Source organism: Eleutherodactylus coqui, chromosome 11, assembly GCF_035609145.1.
Source record: "Eleutherodactylus coqui strain aEleCoq1 chromosome 11, aEleCoq1.hap1, whole genome shotgun sequence".
NCBI lineage: Eukaryota > Metazoa > Chordata > Amphibia > Anura > Eleutherodactylidae > Eleutherodactylus > Eleutherodactylus coqui.
In genome coordinates, this window is record NC_089847.1 from 23,861,778 (window position 1) to 23,880,312 (window position 18,535).

Genomic DNA, 18,535 nt, shown 5'->3' on the forward strand with positions numbered 1-18,535 from the left:
CTGTGGATTTAAAATCTGCGCAATTTTCCCACATCGCATAGGTGACACTTGTTAGATATTGTCCACGTGGCTCATACTATAAATGCTGCGGAACAAAAGAGATAATCAGCGGAGTCAGTCCGGCATTTTCCAATTGTGCTCAGTGTCTGACAGTGGAGGAATTTCTTTTTTGGTGGAGGTGACGGAACACTTAATTTCACGGACCGGAGTGTTCTCTTTCGGCATTCCTCCCTTCTGTACACGCCGTGTGATCACCCCGGGCATGTACTTGTCTCGGCACATCAGCTGCTATTCTGTGAAATGCACGTGTTTTTGCCAAAAAACCCCAAACAATTAAAACCTCGCATATTAGGCATAGACTATGAGGCTGGCTTGATGTGGACTTATTTATGAGTGCAATACGCAGAGAATAGAACCCATTGACTTCAATGGGTTAGTTCACATTTCCGTATTTTGCATGCGCATTTCAGTCGCACAAAAAAAAGGACATGCGCTATTTTCTTGCGTATTTGCACACCAAAGGTCCGCACAGAAGCCAATGAGGGGCGTGCAATATACAAGGAGGTGTGTGATACATTACCTAATTGCGCTAGCAGAAGAACACATCTGGATCTAATTAAACACTTCAAATTGGTGAGTTTGTTTGCCGCACGCAAATGAACATTCCCCGCGGACGGAAAGAGTACAGTAAAATACGCCGATACACACGCGAAAAAGCCTTGTTCTATGCGGAAATATATTGCGCTGAGGTGTGTGCAATTGTGCTTACGTTTGTGTGAATCCAGTCTGAAAGTTTAAACGTTGACAGTAGAAATGAGTGAACGCGCTCGCTTAGAGCAATTACTTGAACGAGTATCGCTTTTTTCAAGTAACTGCCTACCCAGATGAAAAGATTTGGGGGGCGTGGGTGGAGCGGGGGTTAGTAGGGGGGGAACAGGGGGGAGCTCTCTCCCCCCCCCCCCCGATCCCTCCCGCAACCCCCGACGCCCCCCGAATCTTTTTGCCCGATTAGGCAGTTACTCGAAAAAAGTGATACTCGTTCGAGTAATTGCTCTAAGCGAGCGCGTTCACTCATTTCTAGGTGTCAGGCTGCGCATATGTTTGACGATGTTTAGCCCAGTATATGTTTCTGTGCGTTTTCTTTTAATGGGACTGAAAAACAGCCTATTACATTTCTGTCCCACAAAAAAAACGTACATAAAGGCATTTCTTTTTACATTACAGTCAATGGGAAACGTATGGCTGTATGTTACCATATGCTTGACATATATGTTTTTTGTGATCAGCATGTCCTTTCATTGGGTGTTCCCTCGAAAGGCATCACCCATTGTTTTACAACAGCTGATGTGCAAAAACGGGCCGCAAATGCGCGCACAAATATAAGTACACACCTATCAATCAGGCTGAATATGTGCTATTTTCGGGCACCGTTGGCACAAATTTAACACTGCATATTTTGTATGCAAATGCAATGCAGAATGCACTCATGTAAGCGAACCCATCGAAATCAATGGGTTCTATTTACTGCGTATTGCGTAATACACATCGCAAAGGTGTTTGCGTGAAGAAGCCCTAATTGCAATACACGTTAAAAAATGTGATGTGTTCTACTTTTGGGACTGAAGTTGATTGATCTCCAAAATGTAAAAAAAAAACAAAAAAAAACATGATTATATTAAGATTGCATTCCAGTTTATTGAAAAACTAAAAAAAAAAAAGAAAGAAAAAAATCTAAATGGTCGTAATTAACCCGTCGTCCACAAGAGGGGGGTCTGCCTGACCTGCCAAGTGAGTTGTGATTGCAGAAGTAGCGAAGTGAGCAAAGGGTTAAAAGTAGTGGAGGTAGGAAGTAATGGGCGGTCGGAGATCTCAGCCGCAGTGAACGGATGGAGGTGTACTGGAGGGGCACAGCCGCTGATCCCCCAGTCGGCACTTCTTGACTGCCCCCAACTGTTAAAGGAAGTTGTAAAGACGAGATCGCAGGAGTGACGTCGGCAGGGAGAGGGCGATCCCTATATAACCCCGCTCGTCCTCTACAGGCGCTATGGACAGGATGCATGTGACAGAGATGCTATCCGGGATTCAGCTGCCGGGACATCTTCACACCCCGGAGTCCCTGCAGTACGCCAAGGAGTTCCAGTTCAGGGAAGGAGACGTGCTGATCATCAGCTACCCCAAGTCAGGTAGGAGGGGGGCACTTTATAAACTTTGTAAAACTTTTCAAAACTTTTTTTCAGCCTCTGCTTACAAGGGCATGAGCTGTAATCCTCTTCCACGGGGGTCTGCCCAGAGTCTAGCTGTGCCGCTGTTGTCAGCAGTCACCGCTTTTTTTTTAATGCCAGTCTGTATGCCAAGTGTCATAGGCAGAATACAAGTGTTTTAACCCCTTGGTGATCAGCCTGTTTTGTGCCTTAAAGACAAAGTGTATTAATTTTTTTTTTTTTTTCTTCTTTTGAAATGTGACACTTGCAAGAGCCGTAACTTGCTGACATGGTCATATAAGGACTTGTGGGAGGAAATGCATTCTTTTAACGTGTAGTAAGAGTTGCAGGTGGTGGTGCAACGTAGGATCAGGATGGCACAGCAGCTGGAGGACGTGTGTGTGTGTGTGTGTTTTTTTTTTTTTGTTTTTTTTTGTGTTTGTTTGTTTGTTTTGTATGTGTGTGTGTGTGTGTGTGTGTGTGTAATATATATATATATATATATATATATAACACCGAACTTTAGGCTGGCTGCACATGACCAGGTCAGATTCCGGATGCAGGATCCCACACCGGAATCTGTGCCTGGCCGATGCAGCTGAAAGTCTGCATCAAAACTGCACCGTTTGCTGCGAGTATTGCTGTGGTGTTTAATGTGGATTTTTGGTGTGGAATATTCCTCCCTCGTTGAGAAGAGGTGGATTCTGCAGCGTAAATGGTGATAAAATTGACATACTGTGGATTTAAATCCCACACCACATGTCCATTTCCGCATGGGTTTCGTGCAGCCTTTTTCTGCTCCGTGTGGATGAGATTCTCAGAATGTCGTCTGCTTTGCCTTTACTATGAATGCTACAGATTTTCCACACAGAAAATCCCTCCTTTGTGAACCTGGCCGAAATGTTTCCTGTCAACTGAAGCAACATCACTTTCGACACATGGCAGTAGATTCATCGGGAACTCCGGCTGCTGCAGGTCACATGTTCGCTAATCATGTCCATTGGTGACTATCAACCTTAGTCTCCATACCAAAACACCAGATGTATAGTTTTATAATTTTCCTGAGACTCTGTCCAGTCACGATTACCTTTTTTTCTTTTAATCTTTGGTTGGCTGCACACGACCAGGTCTGATTCCGCATCCCGGAGTCCGCAGCAGAATCTGACCCTCTTCAAGGGATGCGGGTTGGACGGCTTCTAGAGATGAGCGAGCATACTGGTTAAGGGACAATACTTGAGCAAGTATCATCCTTTCCAAGTACCTGCCTGCTCGTCAGAAAACATTCGGGTGCCTGCAGGGGTGAGCGGTGGGTTGGGGAGTGAGCAGGGGGGAGCCAGTGGGGGGGAGAGAGAGAGATTTCTCCTCCGCCGGCACCCAAATCTTTTCTGACGAGCAGGCAGGTACTCGAAAAGGACGATACGATGCTCGAGCATTGTCCCCTAGTGAGTATGCTCGCTCATCTCTAACGGCTTCCATTGACTTCAATGGAAGCTGTCCACACCTACTCCGCTCAAAAATGTATTTATTTTTTCCTGCGCAAGCGCAAAATCGCAACTTATTTCTGTTCATGTGTAGGAAAAGGTGCTTTTCCGTAGCATGCTATGGAAGGTGTTTGCTGCGGAACCCGGAGGCGGACGCCTGCTCTGGATTCTGCAATGCAAATCGGATCGTGTGTAGCCAGCCTTTATCTAGCGACATCTTCTTAACTATCCTGCGCCTCACGCACACAGTTCGCACATTCCAAAATCCCTCTAATCCTGCGGGCTTGCATGGACTCTCACAGTATTGCGCCATCTGCTTCTGTGGGTTTGATTTTTTTTTTTTTTTAATAACATCGGTCTCAGAAACGCTTCCAAGTGCTGCTTGTTCCCCTCCGCAGGAGAGTCATAATTTAGGCAGCCTGGCGCCCTGTTGGAGCCACTGATCAATGCCATTTTGGCGTAGCCTCAGTAAGGCTGAATAAGAGGAGGTTCTGCCCCTAATTATGATGAACAGCCGAAGAGACCACAAGCCCTAATGACATGAGGGAGAGCCCGCCGCATCCCTGGGGTGAAGCCCCTCACAGCACGCAGGAGGAAGAGACTCCCTCTTGGCATGGCCCATCACCGCGGCGGTGGTGCGGAAGAATCACTATGGATGCTGCAGCTGAGAAGCGAAGTGGACAGTGGCACCCCGATGCCGTATGATAGAAAATCCCTGGCCAGGGTGGTTAGTAAACGGATTCATGGGATGGTGTGTAATGTAAAGGGTTAACAGTTGAGCAAGGCCTTGAAAGGGTTACTAATATAGGTGTGATGTTATGTGTCCTGAAAGCGTAATAGTATAAGGGATGTTTAGAATGTTCTGCATAAAGGGTTAATGACAACAGTGTGATGTAACGGTGCAATTAGGCATGTGTGTGCGGTACTGAGTAATGTAATGCGGGAGTGACACAACTAGTAAGATGTCTGTGACGACCTCTGGAGATATGCAGGACGTGTGATGCGTTCCCATCAGACATTTGAGGTCTAGGTCATATAATTATGCATGTAGCGGTTACGTCGCAGTAATGATGAAACACTCTGTACCTTGCTGCTGCCAGGAGGAACTAATGAGGAACTGGATGTATATGGTTGCGAAAGATGCAAGTGATAAAAATGCTTATTTTTAAGAGACCATTAAAAATACACGACCTCTCCTATGGGGCGCGATACTGTTAATTATGCAACTGTTCAGTCAAGTTATTTTTATAGAAAGTGTGTGTGTGTGTGGGGGGGGGGGGGGGTGTGCTGCCTCTGTCTGCCATTGCTGCGCCATCCTGATGGGGAAGAAATTTTCTCCTCTTCCACCTCCAAACATTCCATAATTGTCTCTTTTTAGTATAATTTTGTGCACCATTCGGTAAAAATACCACAATAATTTCAATAGTTTTCTTATCTGGACCAGCACGTTTACGGCGATAAGTTTATATAGCTTTTTTTTTTTTTTAAAGTTTTTAAAAAAAATATATATTGTACTGCTTCAGTATAATAAAAACAAGTTTTTTAAAGAACAGCAATTGACTCTGTATGGCCGCATTCTAAGAATCAAAACCTTCTTATTTTTGACAAAGCAGCTCTGTGAGGTCTTGGTTTGTGAGGTTTTTGGAAGACTTGTAGGTCTTATTGGTACCAGTTTGAGGTATATGTGACTTTTGAATGACTTTTTACTATGTTTTTGGAGGCGATTGGGGGGGGGGGGGGGATAGCAATTCTGGCATTACATTTTAAGATTATTTTTTATGGTGTTCACCAAGAGAGATAATATATTTTTGATTGTCTGGGTCATTACAAACGTAGGACAAAACAAAATCTTGCCTATCCCGGTGACTCCCCGCCCAGTGCTGCCGCCACAGTGCTCACTGCATGGAAGCCGGAAGATGCGGCTGGTGGTCACTTGCTGTTCATTGTGAACATGACCGATCAGCCATAGATGAATCACTGTTGAAGCCGTTGAGCGGGCACGTACACAATGAACCGCACACGACCGCCCGCCTCTTCCGGGTTCTGTGGCCGCGGGGCAGCAACCCTGTACAGGGAGCCGCTGGGATAGTATAGATCAAGTCATGTGAAAGGATCCTTACAGTTGACTTAAACTAACTGTACTTTTTAGAAACTTTTGACATGTCAAAACAACATTTTAAAAGTTTTTTGATCAGTGGGGGCAGTCTGGCTGCTGAGACCCCCACTAATCACCCTAACAAGGGGGCTGCGGCGCTCTCGCCTGAGCTCTGTGTCCCATCTTTACTGGTTGTTGGTTGCTTTTGGCAGCTTTAGATGAACTTATGGAGGTCTATAGAGGATGTCTTCGTCCTGTAGTTTATGTTGGTACCATTTTTGAATAGATATGACTTTTTGATCGCTTTTTATTGCAATTTTTTCTTGGAGACAGGGTGACCAAAAAAGTGCATTTCTGGCATTCTGCATTTTTTATTTTATTTTATTTTTTTTCAGAGGATGTTCACCATGCGGGAAAATGTGTTACTTTGATACATCGGACATGGCGATTCCAAAAATGTATTTTTGTTTTTATTTAGATTCTTTTATTATAAATATGGCAAACGTTTTTTTTCTTTTGTTTTTTTAATTTTTTTAACTCATTACTTTTTGTTATTTTTAGTAACTAGTGATGCTGTGATTGCTCCTGCAGTATGATGTAATGCCATAGCATTACATCATACTGTGATCAGGCAAACAGTCTATCAAGCCACCCCACAAGTATGGCTTGATAGGCATTCTGCCATGACAGCCCTGGGGACTTTCAGAAGGATGACTCCCTGCGTTCTCTCTTCATACATAGACCAGGCCATCAAAGAGGTTGTTCCATAAAATTATTTATCCCCTACCACCACATAGGGGAGTGTGACCAGTGGGACCCCCATTGATCATAAAAACAGAAGTCTTAAAGGTCCCCAAATGAATAAACCGTTAGTGCAAGCCCTTGACCACCGATGCATTTATTCAGTGACCTTCAAGACCCCTGTTTTCGTGTTCAGTGAGGGCCATAGCCGTTGGTCCACCAACAATCAGATGGCTATCCTGGCACTTAGAGATCAGTTAGCGTAAGTTTTAGGCCGGTGATGGAGATCTCTGATCTGTATGTTGGGTGTATACCCCTGGGGCAGTATGATCTATCATTAGATGACTATCTTATAGGAACCACATGGATACAAGAGATCCTGACTCTTATCTACAGCCAAGGGGATCCGGCAATTGCTACTTCTGTACCAAACTGGATGCGAGCTCCGTGGTTGGAACATACATACTTCAAGACTACCGTAAAGGATGAAGAAGGCCCCAGATTCATCACGTCTCACCTTTCGAGTGATATTTTAGCTCCAGCTCTGCAAAATTCTAAAGCAAAGGTACACCGACACTGCGACAGCAATAGCAATGTCTACCTTCTCTAACAGATGCCTACTGTATGTCTATGTATGGGGATTGTCTTTAGAGCCACGTAGGTGAAGTGGCAATAAATGTGATCTGCCACCTCCCAAAATAAAGGGCTCTAAGATCAGCTCTGGGGCTGAGTGTGGAAATCCTATAAACTCAAAGCACTTTAGTCTAGTGGGATCTTTGCTAAAGGGATTCTTCTTTATGCTGTCTTCTTGGTCTCGTTGAAGTCTAGGAGAGGTCCTCAGTACTTAGTGGATGTAAGCAGAAGTCTGTTTTGGTCATACACACTTGAAACTTAAGACATACAGTGTATCCATATATATTCAAAGTGATGGGGGATTTTTAATTAAGACTATTTTCAGAGTTGCTTTATTTAACCCCTTCCCACTCCAGGGCGTAACTTTATATCCTGGCAGCGGGGTACTTCCCGCAACAGGGTGTAAACTTGCGTCCTGGGGATAGCGCGAGATCATAAGCAATCTTGCGCTATCCGGCAGCGGGAGTCGGCTGTCAGTCGGTGCATCGGAGATGGGGGCCCCCCCCCCCCCGCCTGTTAACCCCTTCCCTGCGCGTATTATGTAGATCACGGTATGGGAAGGGTTCACAGAGGGAATGCGCTGCCTTTCTGACGTTGTTGGGCTCTCGCGATACAATCGCAAAGAGCCTGGCTGGTTGCCATGGCAACACGATGCCAGATACCGCCATCCTGTATTGCCATAGACGATGATCGCTGTAATAAGCGATAAGGCATTGCAGGAGAGAAGTCCTGCAATGCCTTATCACAGCAATCATCAGTGGTATGGTGTAAGTCCCCCAGAGGCACACAGATGTAAAAAAAATAAAATAAAGAGATCAAAATAATGTACAAAAAAAACCTTTAGGTGCTTTTTCTCATATTGGCATAAAATTTTTTTTAAATCCCACATATTTAGTATTGTCGTGTCCCTAACGATGTGTACAATAAGTTGCACATGCTTTTTATCCTGCATGGCAAAAAGCGTAAAAAAACTGAGGCAAAATGCTAATTGTTAGCATTTTGACTCCCAAAAAACACAATAAAAGTGATCAAAAAAGCTGTATGTACCCCAAAATGGTACCAATAAAAACTGCAGCTCGTCCTTCAAAAAATAAGCCCTCACAGAGCTCCGTTCATAGAAAAATATAAAAGTAACAGGATTTTAGAAGAGAAAAAAAAAATTCCCAATTTTTTTTTTTTTTTTTTTTGCAGAAACATTTAAGAATTTTTGGTATCGTTGTAATCGTACCGGCCCGCAGAAAAAATATATTATCATTTATGCTGCATAATAATGCTGTAAAAAAAAAAATGTATGGCAGAATTGATGCGTTTTCTCTCCCTGCTATCGTAAAAAAAAATTATAAAAGTTTTACAATAGTCTATGTACCCAAAAATGGCACCAATAAAAACTACAGTTCGCTACAAAAAAAACAAGCCCTTATACAGCCGTTTGACGGAAAAATAAAAAAGTTGTGGCTTTTGAAAAATGGAGATGAAAATCCGCCAAAAATCGTTGTGTCCTTAAGCCCAAAATAGGCCATGCTCTTAAGGGGTTAACTGAATTGGACATAAGCAGTCCATAAAGACTATGTATGTATTTGCGAAGAAACTGAAGTGCTAAGGACTTGGTTGTACTTCGCTCATACCACTTCACAGTTCTGCAAAAGTTTTTTTTTTTGTTTTTTTTTTTCCTTCCTTGTGCAAAAAGTAGTTATTTCCTCTAGTATAATTATACATTATCTGCACATATATATTTGGCACATTTCCTCCACCTGTGAATAGAAGTTCCTGATTAGAGATGAGCGAACGTGTTCTTAACGAGGACTTACGCACCCGAACACCGGCTTTCCCGAGGACTTCAGTGTTCGCGCGTAAAGATTCGGGGGGCAGGGAGAGGCGCGGCGGTGCGGGCGGCAGCAGCGGGGAACAGGGGGGGCCCTCTCTCTCTCCCTCTCACCCCCCCCCCCCCCCCCCCCACTCCCCGCCGCAACCCCCCGCGCTGCCACGGCGACCCCCGAACTTTTTTCGCCCGAGCACGGAAGTCCTCGCAAAGTTCGGTGTTCGGGCGAAAAGGGGCGGGGCCGAACACGTTCGCTCATCTCTATTCCTGATTTTTCCTTCTGGTACAAATTTTTTTTCATCAGTTTCTAAATTGCATCAGTTTCTAGCAAAGCTAGAGGACTACAATATGGCCGCTAGTCATGCTCGCTTATCTCCAAGTTTTCTCAGACTTCTGAATGTCAAATCAAATGGTACTTTTATACTGACCGACTATTGGCCAAAAAACACTTGATTAGCTTTAAAACCAAAAACTAAATTTTAAAAAATTTGTCCCATGTTAACCTAGGACCCATCAGAGTATAGAGTGAGAAATGGCTCATTAGTCACTGTTTCTGCTCACTAAATCAAAACTGCTAGTGAGCAACATCCCACCCAATGTAAACAGGCAGTTGTTAATGTTTAAATGATTGCCTGTTTGTAAAGAATGGAGGCGGGTGACTGTAAGGTCTCCAGTGCGCTCCGCCTCCATTCACTGAACCTGATATATTAAAACAGGACAGTTTTTGAAAATATTATAGTGAGTTCAAAAATGTAATTGAAACGGTGTGGGACTCGTCTGATATGGTAGAGATGCCCAAATGGGGCAACCCACCAAATCTGCAATCCCTTAAACCTTGAAATAATCCAAAAGCCGGATTATGGTTTTGTTCTGAACCCACCCAAAGATATCTAGAGAATGGAGAGCGTTTGCAGTCCAGTCCCAAATGGTCTTGGCAACAATGAAGACCATCCAAGAGACAAACTGCCAGCGCTCAACCCTCATTATGTGATAAAGCATCACTGTAATGTGGGATGGGAGGTAAAGCAGATGTGCATGTTGGAGCTGGAATGGGCCTTCGTAGATTGGGCCAGCTTTTCCTGTACCAATGTGGTTCACTGTTGGAAATGCAGGGCAACCCACTGAATTATCATGGCGTCATTAATAGGTTGCTGGTCTGCATAGTGAACTACATATATGAGAATGGTATCCACTATGTGTGGGAGTATACGCCAAGCAGCCACCCCCCTCATTATCAAGAGGCAGTGTGAGTGGTTGTCTTATTGGTGTCCTGCACAGGTGTTATTGGCTCCTCCATTTGGTAGTCAGCTACCTGCATGGTGAGAGGAGGATGCATCTATATGCTCTCCTCAGCCAGTAAGTAACGGCCATTTTCTGTGATTGTTTTTAATTTTTTATTTCCCCTTCTGTGATGTAATTATAAAGTTGATTAAAAAATTATATTTTAATCATATATAAGTAGGGATTTTGGTTAAAAAGCTTGTAAGAATTAAAGTTGGGTACTAGAAGCGGTGCCACTCTTGTCATTGGGTTGTGCTGCTCGGTCCCATTCACAGTACAGCGTTTGTGTGTGGCGGAAGCTGATTAACATATGAGATTTATATCTCCACAGGTCATCTACGTAGTGAGGAATTCCAAGGATGTGGCCGTGTCCTTTTACTATTTCCATAAGATGGCCAAATTTATGCCAAATTTTGAGTCCTTTTCTGAATTCCTAGAACACTTCCTGCAAGGCAAAGGTCAGCTTTCAAAGCTAAGAACGTGTGGGGGTGGTAGAGCAAACTTGTCTAGCTATCATGTAGTCTTGTATCGCCCCCATACCATTACATAGTCAGCAATCCTATCTCTGTAATGGTTTCAAGAGTCTTGGAAAGCTGCATATATATGGGTGTTGCTGGGCATGTACTTGGCTCTTGAACATCAGATCTGGAATTATAAAAGTTCTGATGGGCTGATGACCAAGAATTATGGAGGGAAAGGCTTAATACCTGGGCAGGTATTGAGTGAGCACTATACCGGGAACACTTTTGTCAGCAACAGCCTGTCCTGGATGGACTGGAATATGCCTTTGTGAGTGAGCAGAAGACCAAGCAGTGAAGAAGGGGCAATACAGTACACTGGACAGAAATCAAGGCAGGAGAAGATGAAGAAAACCTTTACTCTGGGCTACATTTCAATGCCAGAATGGCATCTTCATTGGCCAGTTAAGATGTAATTCTGGCATTAAAATGCATAGCCCAGAATAAAAGTTTGATTTGACTTCTGTCCAACATACCAACTATCCCCCCCCCCCATTCCTTCCCTTCACTGCTTGGTCCTGTACATCCGAGTCTAACTTCATATCCGGTTTTCATGGACTCGAATCATGACTTCCTGCCTGTGTTTTTCTTTCCTTTTGGCCACAGCAAGCATCCACACCATGATTGGTCACTAATGAGATATTAGTATTATGTCTGTCACCTACTGTTAGTCATATGGGCTGAAACTGTGGAGTCCGGGGAAGGTAAGGATAATACTTACATCCCATCAGAAGAGTTGAAAGACTGTGCTGCTCAGGCTATGTTCACATCTGCGTTAGAACATCTGTTCCAATATTCTGTTGCAGATTCAGCACACATTGCTGGAAGAAAAAGGTCTGCATGAAGAACTTTTCGTGTTGTAGTCAATGAGGTTCATTTGGTGCCCTTCGGTTCCATTATAAGACAGATCTGCTTGGCCAGAGGATTCCGCTTCTTTCCTCCCATAATGGAGCAGAAAAATGGAACCCCCAAATGCAGATTTGAACATAGTAGTAATTATAAGATTAGAACGGGCGCACTACTTAGCGCAACGCAAAGTGCTTTAAACTGCGGCTTTCAGTGGTGACAAAGCAGTGGGATGTCAGAAGGGAGGTATAAAACTTGCATCCCCTGACTGCATTGGTCACCTACTTTCAGCCCATTGGCTTAGCTTATAGGGCTAAACGTAAGTGACAAATCCCATTTTAAAATGTGTGAAAATCCCTCAGCATCTTGTATTATGACTTTATTATGATGTATCCTAGCTTCTCGCAATCAGAAAGGTGATGGCACATCCTAGTGAGGGGAGTAAAACTTTGAGTCATAATGTCCCATGACCATGGCCGCCATGATTGGTTATGTACCTCTCCATTTATTTTATGCAAATGTCTGTTCTTGCAGTGTATTATGGTTCCTGGTTTGACCACGTGAAAGGCTGGTATAGTCAGAAAGCTAACCTGGACATGTTTATTATCTCTTATGAAGATCTGTATAAGGTAGGCCATATCTCCGGCTTGTGACTTACAACTCAATGAAGCTCCTTTAAGGTGCTTGTATATAGAAGTTTTATGGCACATGACTAAACTTTTCTCTCCCATCCTTGCAAATCAGACTTGCCACAGATCCAAGTTCCCATCTACGTTTCTAATTGCTGCCATTTAAGTCAATTAGCATGTTGAAATTCATGAGATTGGGAAAGACCTAAAACAGGAAGCATTGTTGTAGGGATATAGGTGAAAGTTCTCTCATAAGCGTAAAAGAAAACTCTGAATGTTAATCTGTAAGGTCAAGTTTTATTGGAATACAGCAATAATGTTGTTTGTCACGTATCTTGCTAGGACTTACGAAGATCCATAAAGAGACTGTGTGGTTTCCTTGGTTGTCCCATGTACTCCAAGGAGGTGGATAAAGTAGAACACCACTGCAAGTTTGCCGTCATGAGTCAGAATGTAATGGTCAACTACACGCTTATACCCCAAGAGATTCTGGATCATGAGCAGAGCAAGTTCATGAGGAAAGGTGGGTTTAATACTTTGAATGGGTGTTTACCAGTACTGCCATTGACTAGATACTCCATCAATGATCATTGGGGGTCCGACCAGTGAGGCCCTCAGTGCTGTTTGGGAATTGCAACACAACACATGAGTAGTGTTGCAATTCCAATATAGTATTGGTTCAGCAAAGCCCAAAGTTGTAAGCCTTATTGGATATATGTGGGACATATCATATATTATTTTGTTTTTGAGTTCTGCATGCAAATATTGACACCCCCTAAGGCCTCATGTCCATGGGGAAAATCAGATCCGCTGCGGATTTGTAACGCGGATTTGGGCTGCGGATGCAGTGCGGACGAGCTTTAAATTGTATTTTATTGCATGTGGGTGACATGCGGATGAATTTTTTTTTTTTTTTTTTTTTTTTTTCACGCGCATATGTACGCGGATGCAATTTTTACGCTGAAGGTGTTTTGCCCACTTTACCCCACCTCCTAGTACTTTCTCTACCTCCCAGCCTTGAAATCCGCAGCGGATCTCCCGCACTCATAGAGATCAATGGGGGCCATCCGGAGCGTGATCCGCACTTAAATGGAGCATGGCACGTTTTTTTTTCATGCACTGGAAATTTTAAATCCCTTTTAAATACCATCCGTAGGTATTTATCTACCCGCTGGTGTCCAATGCATCCCTATAGGGGCGCAGATCTATGTGCGAGAAAAATGCTGCGGATTTTAAATAGCAATTATCCTGTGGACATGAGGCCTCATGTCCACGGGCTTTAAATCCGCAGCGGTTCTCCCGCATGCGGATCCGCACCCCATAGGGATGCATTAGACACCCGCAGGTAGTTAAATACCTGCGGATGTCATTTTTTTCCCGTCAGGCGCGAATCCGCGTGCGGGGAAAAAAAATAGACATGCTCCATTTTAGTGCGGGAGACCCGTACCAGAATTAAACTCAACTGCTCCGGGCGATGCGTGTCTTCCCTTCTTCGCGGACGGATCTTCTTTCTTTGGTTCGGCGAATGTGTCCGACACGCTGCCGGCATGCCGAGCACATCTGCTGGGCCGAAGAAAGAAGATCCGGCCGCGAAGAAGGGGAGACACGCATCGCCCGGAGCAGGTGAGTTTATTCTTATTTTTAGGCATCATGTCCGCGGGGCAGGAGGGACCCGCTCCGGATTCTACATATAGAATCCGCGGCGGGCCTGATTTTCCCCGTGGACATGAGGCCTTAGGACTGAATCGTTATTTCTTATCCTTGGCAGAAAAAAGATGGTAAGACCCTTGTGCAGATATGCATAATCTTGCAGTGCCTATAAAGAGGGGTAGCCCTGTACCCATGTGAAAGGAAGTTGACCACTATTGGGCAGTTATTTTCTTTAAGGTACCGTCACATGTAACAACTGTCGGGTGCATAAGTGCCCAACAGTCGTACCACCAGCTATTGCTCCTCTCCTTCACACAGGAGCAATAGTCGTTCAGTGAATGGAAGTGGAGTGCACTGAAGATCTCTTCCGGCCGCCCGCTTCCATTCACTATGAACAGGCAGTCGTTCAGAGATGAATGACTGCCTGTTTACATAGGCTGATAGTCACTTAGTTTTTAGGTGAGCTAAAATTAAACGACTTTTCTCGTTCAGTGCTGTGGCTGTGTACCACGGGCTGACTATCGTCCAAAAACCGCTGTTTCCACAATTATTTTGGCGATAATTGCCTTGTGTAAAGGGTATAGTACCTTTTAAGGCCCTATAGAAAGGGTAGTCTCTACGCCATACGGATTGTTAATGTAAAGCTGTAAGTTGTACCTTCCTCATTGCTTTGTGTCTAGGGGTTGTTGGCGACTGGAAAAATCACCTGACAGATGAGCAGAATGAAAACTTTGATAAAATGTATAAGGAGAAGATGTCGGGTTGTGACCTACAAATTGTTTGGAATGTAGACTAAACAATGAGCAATAAACCGAGAACTCAAACAAACAAGGCATGTTTACAGACAAGTGAGGGCTGTGCATAGAAGTGATGGAAGATCAGCTGTAAAATGTTATAGTATGTATAAAGGAGGAACTATTGGTTATCACGTGACTTTTCTTTTGGGTAATGACATACATAATGCTGGCAGTACGACTAGACTTAAGATTATTTATATTTTATAGTTGCAGTATTAGCGGCTCCCCCTTGACCCTTGAGCAAATTCTCCACCTCCTGGTTTACTGACCATATAGTTCCTTTTTGGAGGAAGGTCTTGCATATGGTCTTGCTATCAGTAGAAAAAGATGGTGCAATCACAGCTGTGGCCCCCTTCTTTCCAAGGGCCCCGTAGCAATCTCCTTTTATAGATCTAGACTGTGCGTTATTTGACCGGAGATTGCAATCTCTGGGAATGATTGAATTTCCCAGGGATTTGCTGTGACTGGTTTTCAGGTCTCTGCACTCAATGGTTCTAGAGAAGCCAGTAGATACTGGGTTCTTCTAAAAGGTTTGACTAATAAAGTAATTATAATGCTAATATTCTGTAGATATGCTCCTACACCCCTGTAATGACTGTATATTTTAGTGTTACATTGCTTTACATAATCATTTTTGTAATGATATTTTGTACTGTTAAAAAAATAAAGTGCCTTTTGTAGAAGATGGTTGCTGTACATATTTCCTGATCTCATCATTCCAGTTCATCCCAAAGATGTTATGTAGGCTTCAGGTTGGGACTCTGTGCAGCCAGTCCAATCGTGGAGCATCCATATCTTCAAAACAACAAAAACCAGTGTTGGATTTGTGGCAAGGCATGTTGCCTTGTTGGAAGTATGGCTGACCGTTGCCAGACTATTGCCACATTGTCTAGAATGTCAAAGTAGACCAATGTGCTCATGGTTTGTGTCACTACAACCAATAAACTGAGACCATGCCATGTAAACCAATTCCCCCCCCCCCCGATCTGATGTCAAGATGGAGTAAAGTGATTCATCACTCCATAGAACGTTTTGCCATTGCACGAGTATCGAATGCTAATGCTCGTTGCGCTATTATAGATGGGGCCGATTTATTTTTATTTTAAATAAGAAAAAACTCAAGTAGGATGGATGGAAATGCCAGCTGAAGTATATGAGAAGTTGACAAAGTATGCCACGGAAAGCACCTAATGTTATGGGGGCCAAAAGAAGCCACACTAAGTAGTTACATATGGTATTTTTGGTTTCTTTCAGTAGCGTACTGTAGCCTTGACTGGGTCTTGTTGGCACACAACACTTAGAATCCTAACCACAGATTGCACTTCAGGCCAATCCTATCCTTCTTCCCCATGGGCATTGTCAACTTGAGCAAGACTCCATCTCTACTTGAAGAAATGGACAGAGATTGGCCTATGGGTCACAATGCCCTCTCTGGGAGCCAAGTCAGTATCCACTTTTAAAAATGTTCTATGTAGCCCATATGGCCAACCATGTAATACACCTCTGGGGAGTGTCTGCCAGAGCAGGGGCCATCCTTACTTAGCAGCCTTCAGCTCCTGAGTGGGGAACCCTGCTTTATATGATGTCCATCTACACGATTAGATCATAAACCCTAATATGTAGAGTGGTTGTTTTTTCTTTTATGGATGCATAAACCCTAATATGTAGAGTTTTTTTTTGTTTTTTTTTCTGTCAAATGGCATGGACACCACAAGACCCCTGAAGGTGTCCTGTGGTATCTGCACCAAGACATCAGTAAATCCTGTAAGCTGTGGCCTTTATGGATCAGTTATTTTTACCTTCAGCACATCCTTCAGATTTAGTTTTAAGATCTGGGAAATTTGGAGAATAAGTCCTCCCCTTGCTCTGCCATGTTCCTCAAACCATTCCGAAACAATTTTAGCAGTGTGGCTTAGTGTATAATCCTTCTGAAAGAGGCCACTGCTATTAGACAATACTGCTGCAATTAAGGCGGTACTTGGTCAGTACAATGTTTAGGCAGGTGGTACGTGTCACATCCAAATGAAGGTTGGGACCTGAGGTTTCCAGCAGAACATTGCCCAGAGCATCACCCTGTCAGCTTGTCTGTCTTCGCATAGTGCATCCTGGTGCCATCTATTCTCCAGGTAAGTGAAACACTTGGCCATCCACAACCTGCAAAAGAAACTATGATTCCTTAGACCTGGCTTACCTTATTCTATGGTCCGGTTGTGAGTCAAGGTCTGGCTACTCACAATAAGATGCAGCAGATGGACTTAACAAAGCGTAAAATTATTCAAGACCACACAAATAAAAGCAAACCATTGGAGAATAGGTTAGCAACATTTTTTTATTTTTTTTACCTAGGTTAGGTAAGGTTGGGACATTAAGACAAAAATATCGATAGTTGATAGTTTGTTCAGTGATAGTCGATACTATCAATTTATGGGTTTTTTTTGTTTGTTTTTTTCCATCATTGGCCCCAATAATCTTTGCTCACATGCTCTCCCTTCAAAATGCTGCTTCGTGCGGACATCATTTCACCAGCTTTTGAAAACCTTTCTGCAGGAACTGAAGTAGCGGCTACAGAAAGATATTTTCTACCAAGCTGGTACAAATTGGAGTAGGGTTGACATAATGCCTACATGCCCTGCTTTTTTTTCAAGTTACTGCAGAGGGACCAACAGTCTTTGTGGCAACTTGTAAACAATGCAGGGCCTGATAACGCGAACGCAGTGCCCTGAATGCAATTGTAATTGCGGTAGATGGATCTCCTATATTTTCTATGGGCACGGTGTTTGCGTTAGACGCTGAACGCATGACATGTCGCGTCTCCTTTTCTGGACGCGACCTTCGTGCGTTCAGCGCAGCCCTCTATGTGCATGTGGAAATGCTTTCATTTAGAAAGCATTGCCCACAGCCATCGAGTTGGATGCAAGCGTTCAGAGCCTGCATCTAATGGGATGAACAAACGCATGTGGAAAAGGGGCCGAAGACCCGACTTCTTCTGAGAGTCGTTTTGTCTGGAGCAAACCTTATTGGTGACAGTCACCTCACACTTTCCAAAAGTTTCTATAACTTGTTTATAAGTTCATTAGTGCCGAGAGCAAAACTACATTCTGTACAACACAAAGCAGATCTGGTCACTAGACCACAAGACACGTTTCTTCTTTACAAAAATCGATATATCGCCTTAAACTATTGAGGTTACCAATATATCGGACATAACAATATCAATGAAAAGTAAAGTATCGCCAAAGCATTAGCGATATTTCGATATATTGTTTTTCGATGTCCCAACCTTACCTTTGGGTATCTAGACGATATCTGCTATTAACTAGACCATAACAATATTCATACCTTGTGAGGAATATCAATTACTCTTTGCTAACATTAATGCAGTCTCCTAAATATAATACTCAGTCTTCCTTTTGGAGGTTAACAATCTTTCCTCTCCAAGGTGTGCGTGTGCGTGCGTGTGCGTGCGTGTGTGTGCGTGTGTGTGCGTGTGCGTGCGTGTGCGTGCGTGTCCCACTCTCTTGCATATCTTCCCATATTTGGAGAGAAAGCAGGCAGAGCTAGATGACACTCCCAAGGAGTCTCTGAGAGCAGGGTCAGGGCTAGAGGGATTCTCATAGTCACTATGAGAACCCCTCTAGCCCCACACCTTCTCGCAGAGAAGCCCTCCAGCCCTGCCCCTATCTATCCAAATATGGGGAGATATGTAAGAGATCCCCTGTAGCTTTGCCCTGCCCCACCCCTGCAATGGGGGATTCCACAGCTCTTTCGTGATCTTCTCCCATTGATTTCATTGGGAGGTGGAGATAATTACCACACATGATCTAGACTCTATGGGTCTGCTAAT

General features: G+C 43.8%; 1 protein-coding gene across 1 annotated transcript; it reads left to right on the forward strand.

The window, feature by feature from the left end:
• Nucleotides 1-1,857: 1,857 nt before the first annotated feature.
• On the forward strand, nucleotides 1,858-15,378 carry LOC136581964 (sulfotransferase 2B1-like). The gene is made up of 6 exons (XM_066582680.1): nucleotides 1,858-2,183; nucleotides 6,875-7,083; nucleotides 10,583-10,709; nucleotides 12,150-12,244; nucleotides 12,587-12,767; nucleotides 14,575-15,378. The coding sequence occupies exons 1-6, from the start codon at nucleotides 2,045-2,047 to the stop codon at nucleotides 14,688-14,690; spliced, it is 867 nt and encodes a 288-aa protein (XP_066438777.1). The 5' UTR covers nucleotides 1,858-2,044; the 3' UTR covers nucleotides 14,691-15,378.
• Nucleotides 15,379-18,535: the final 3,157 nt, after the last annotated feature.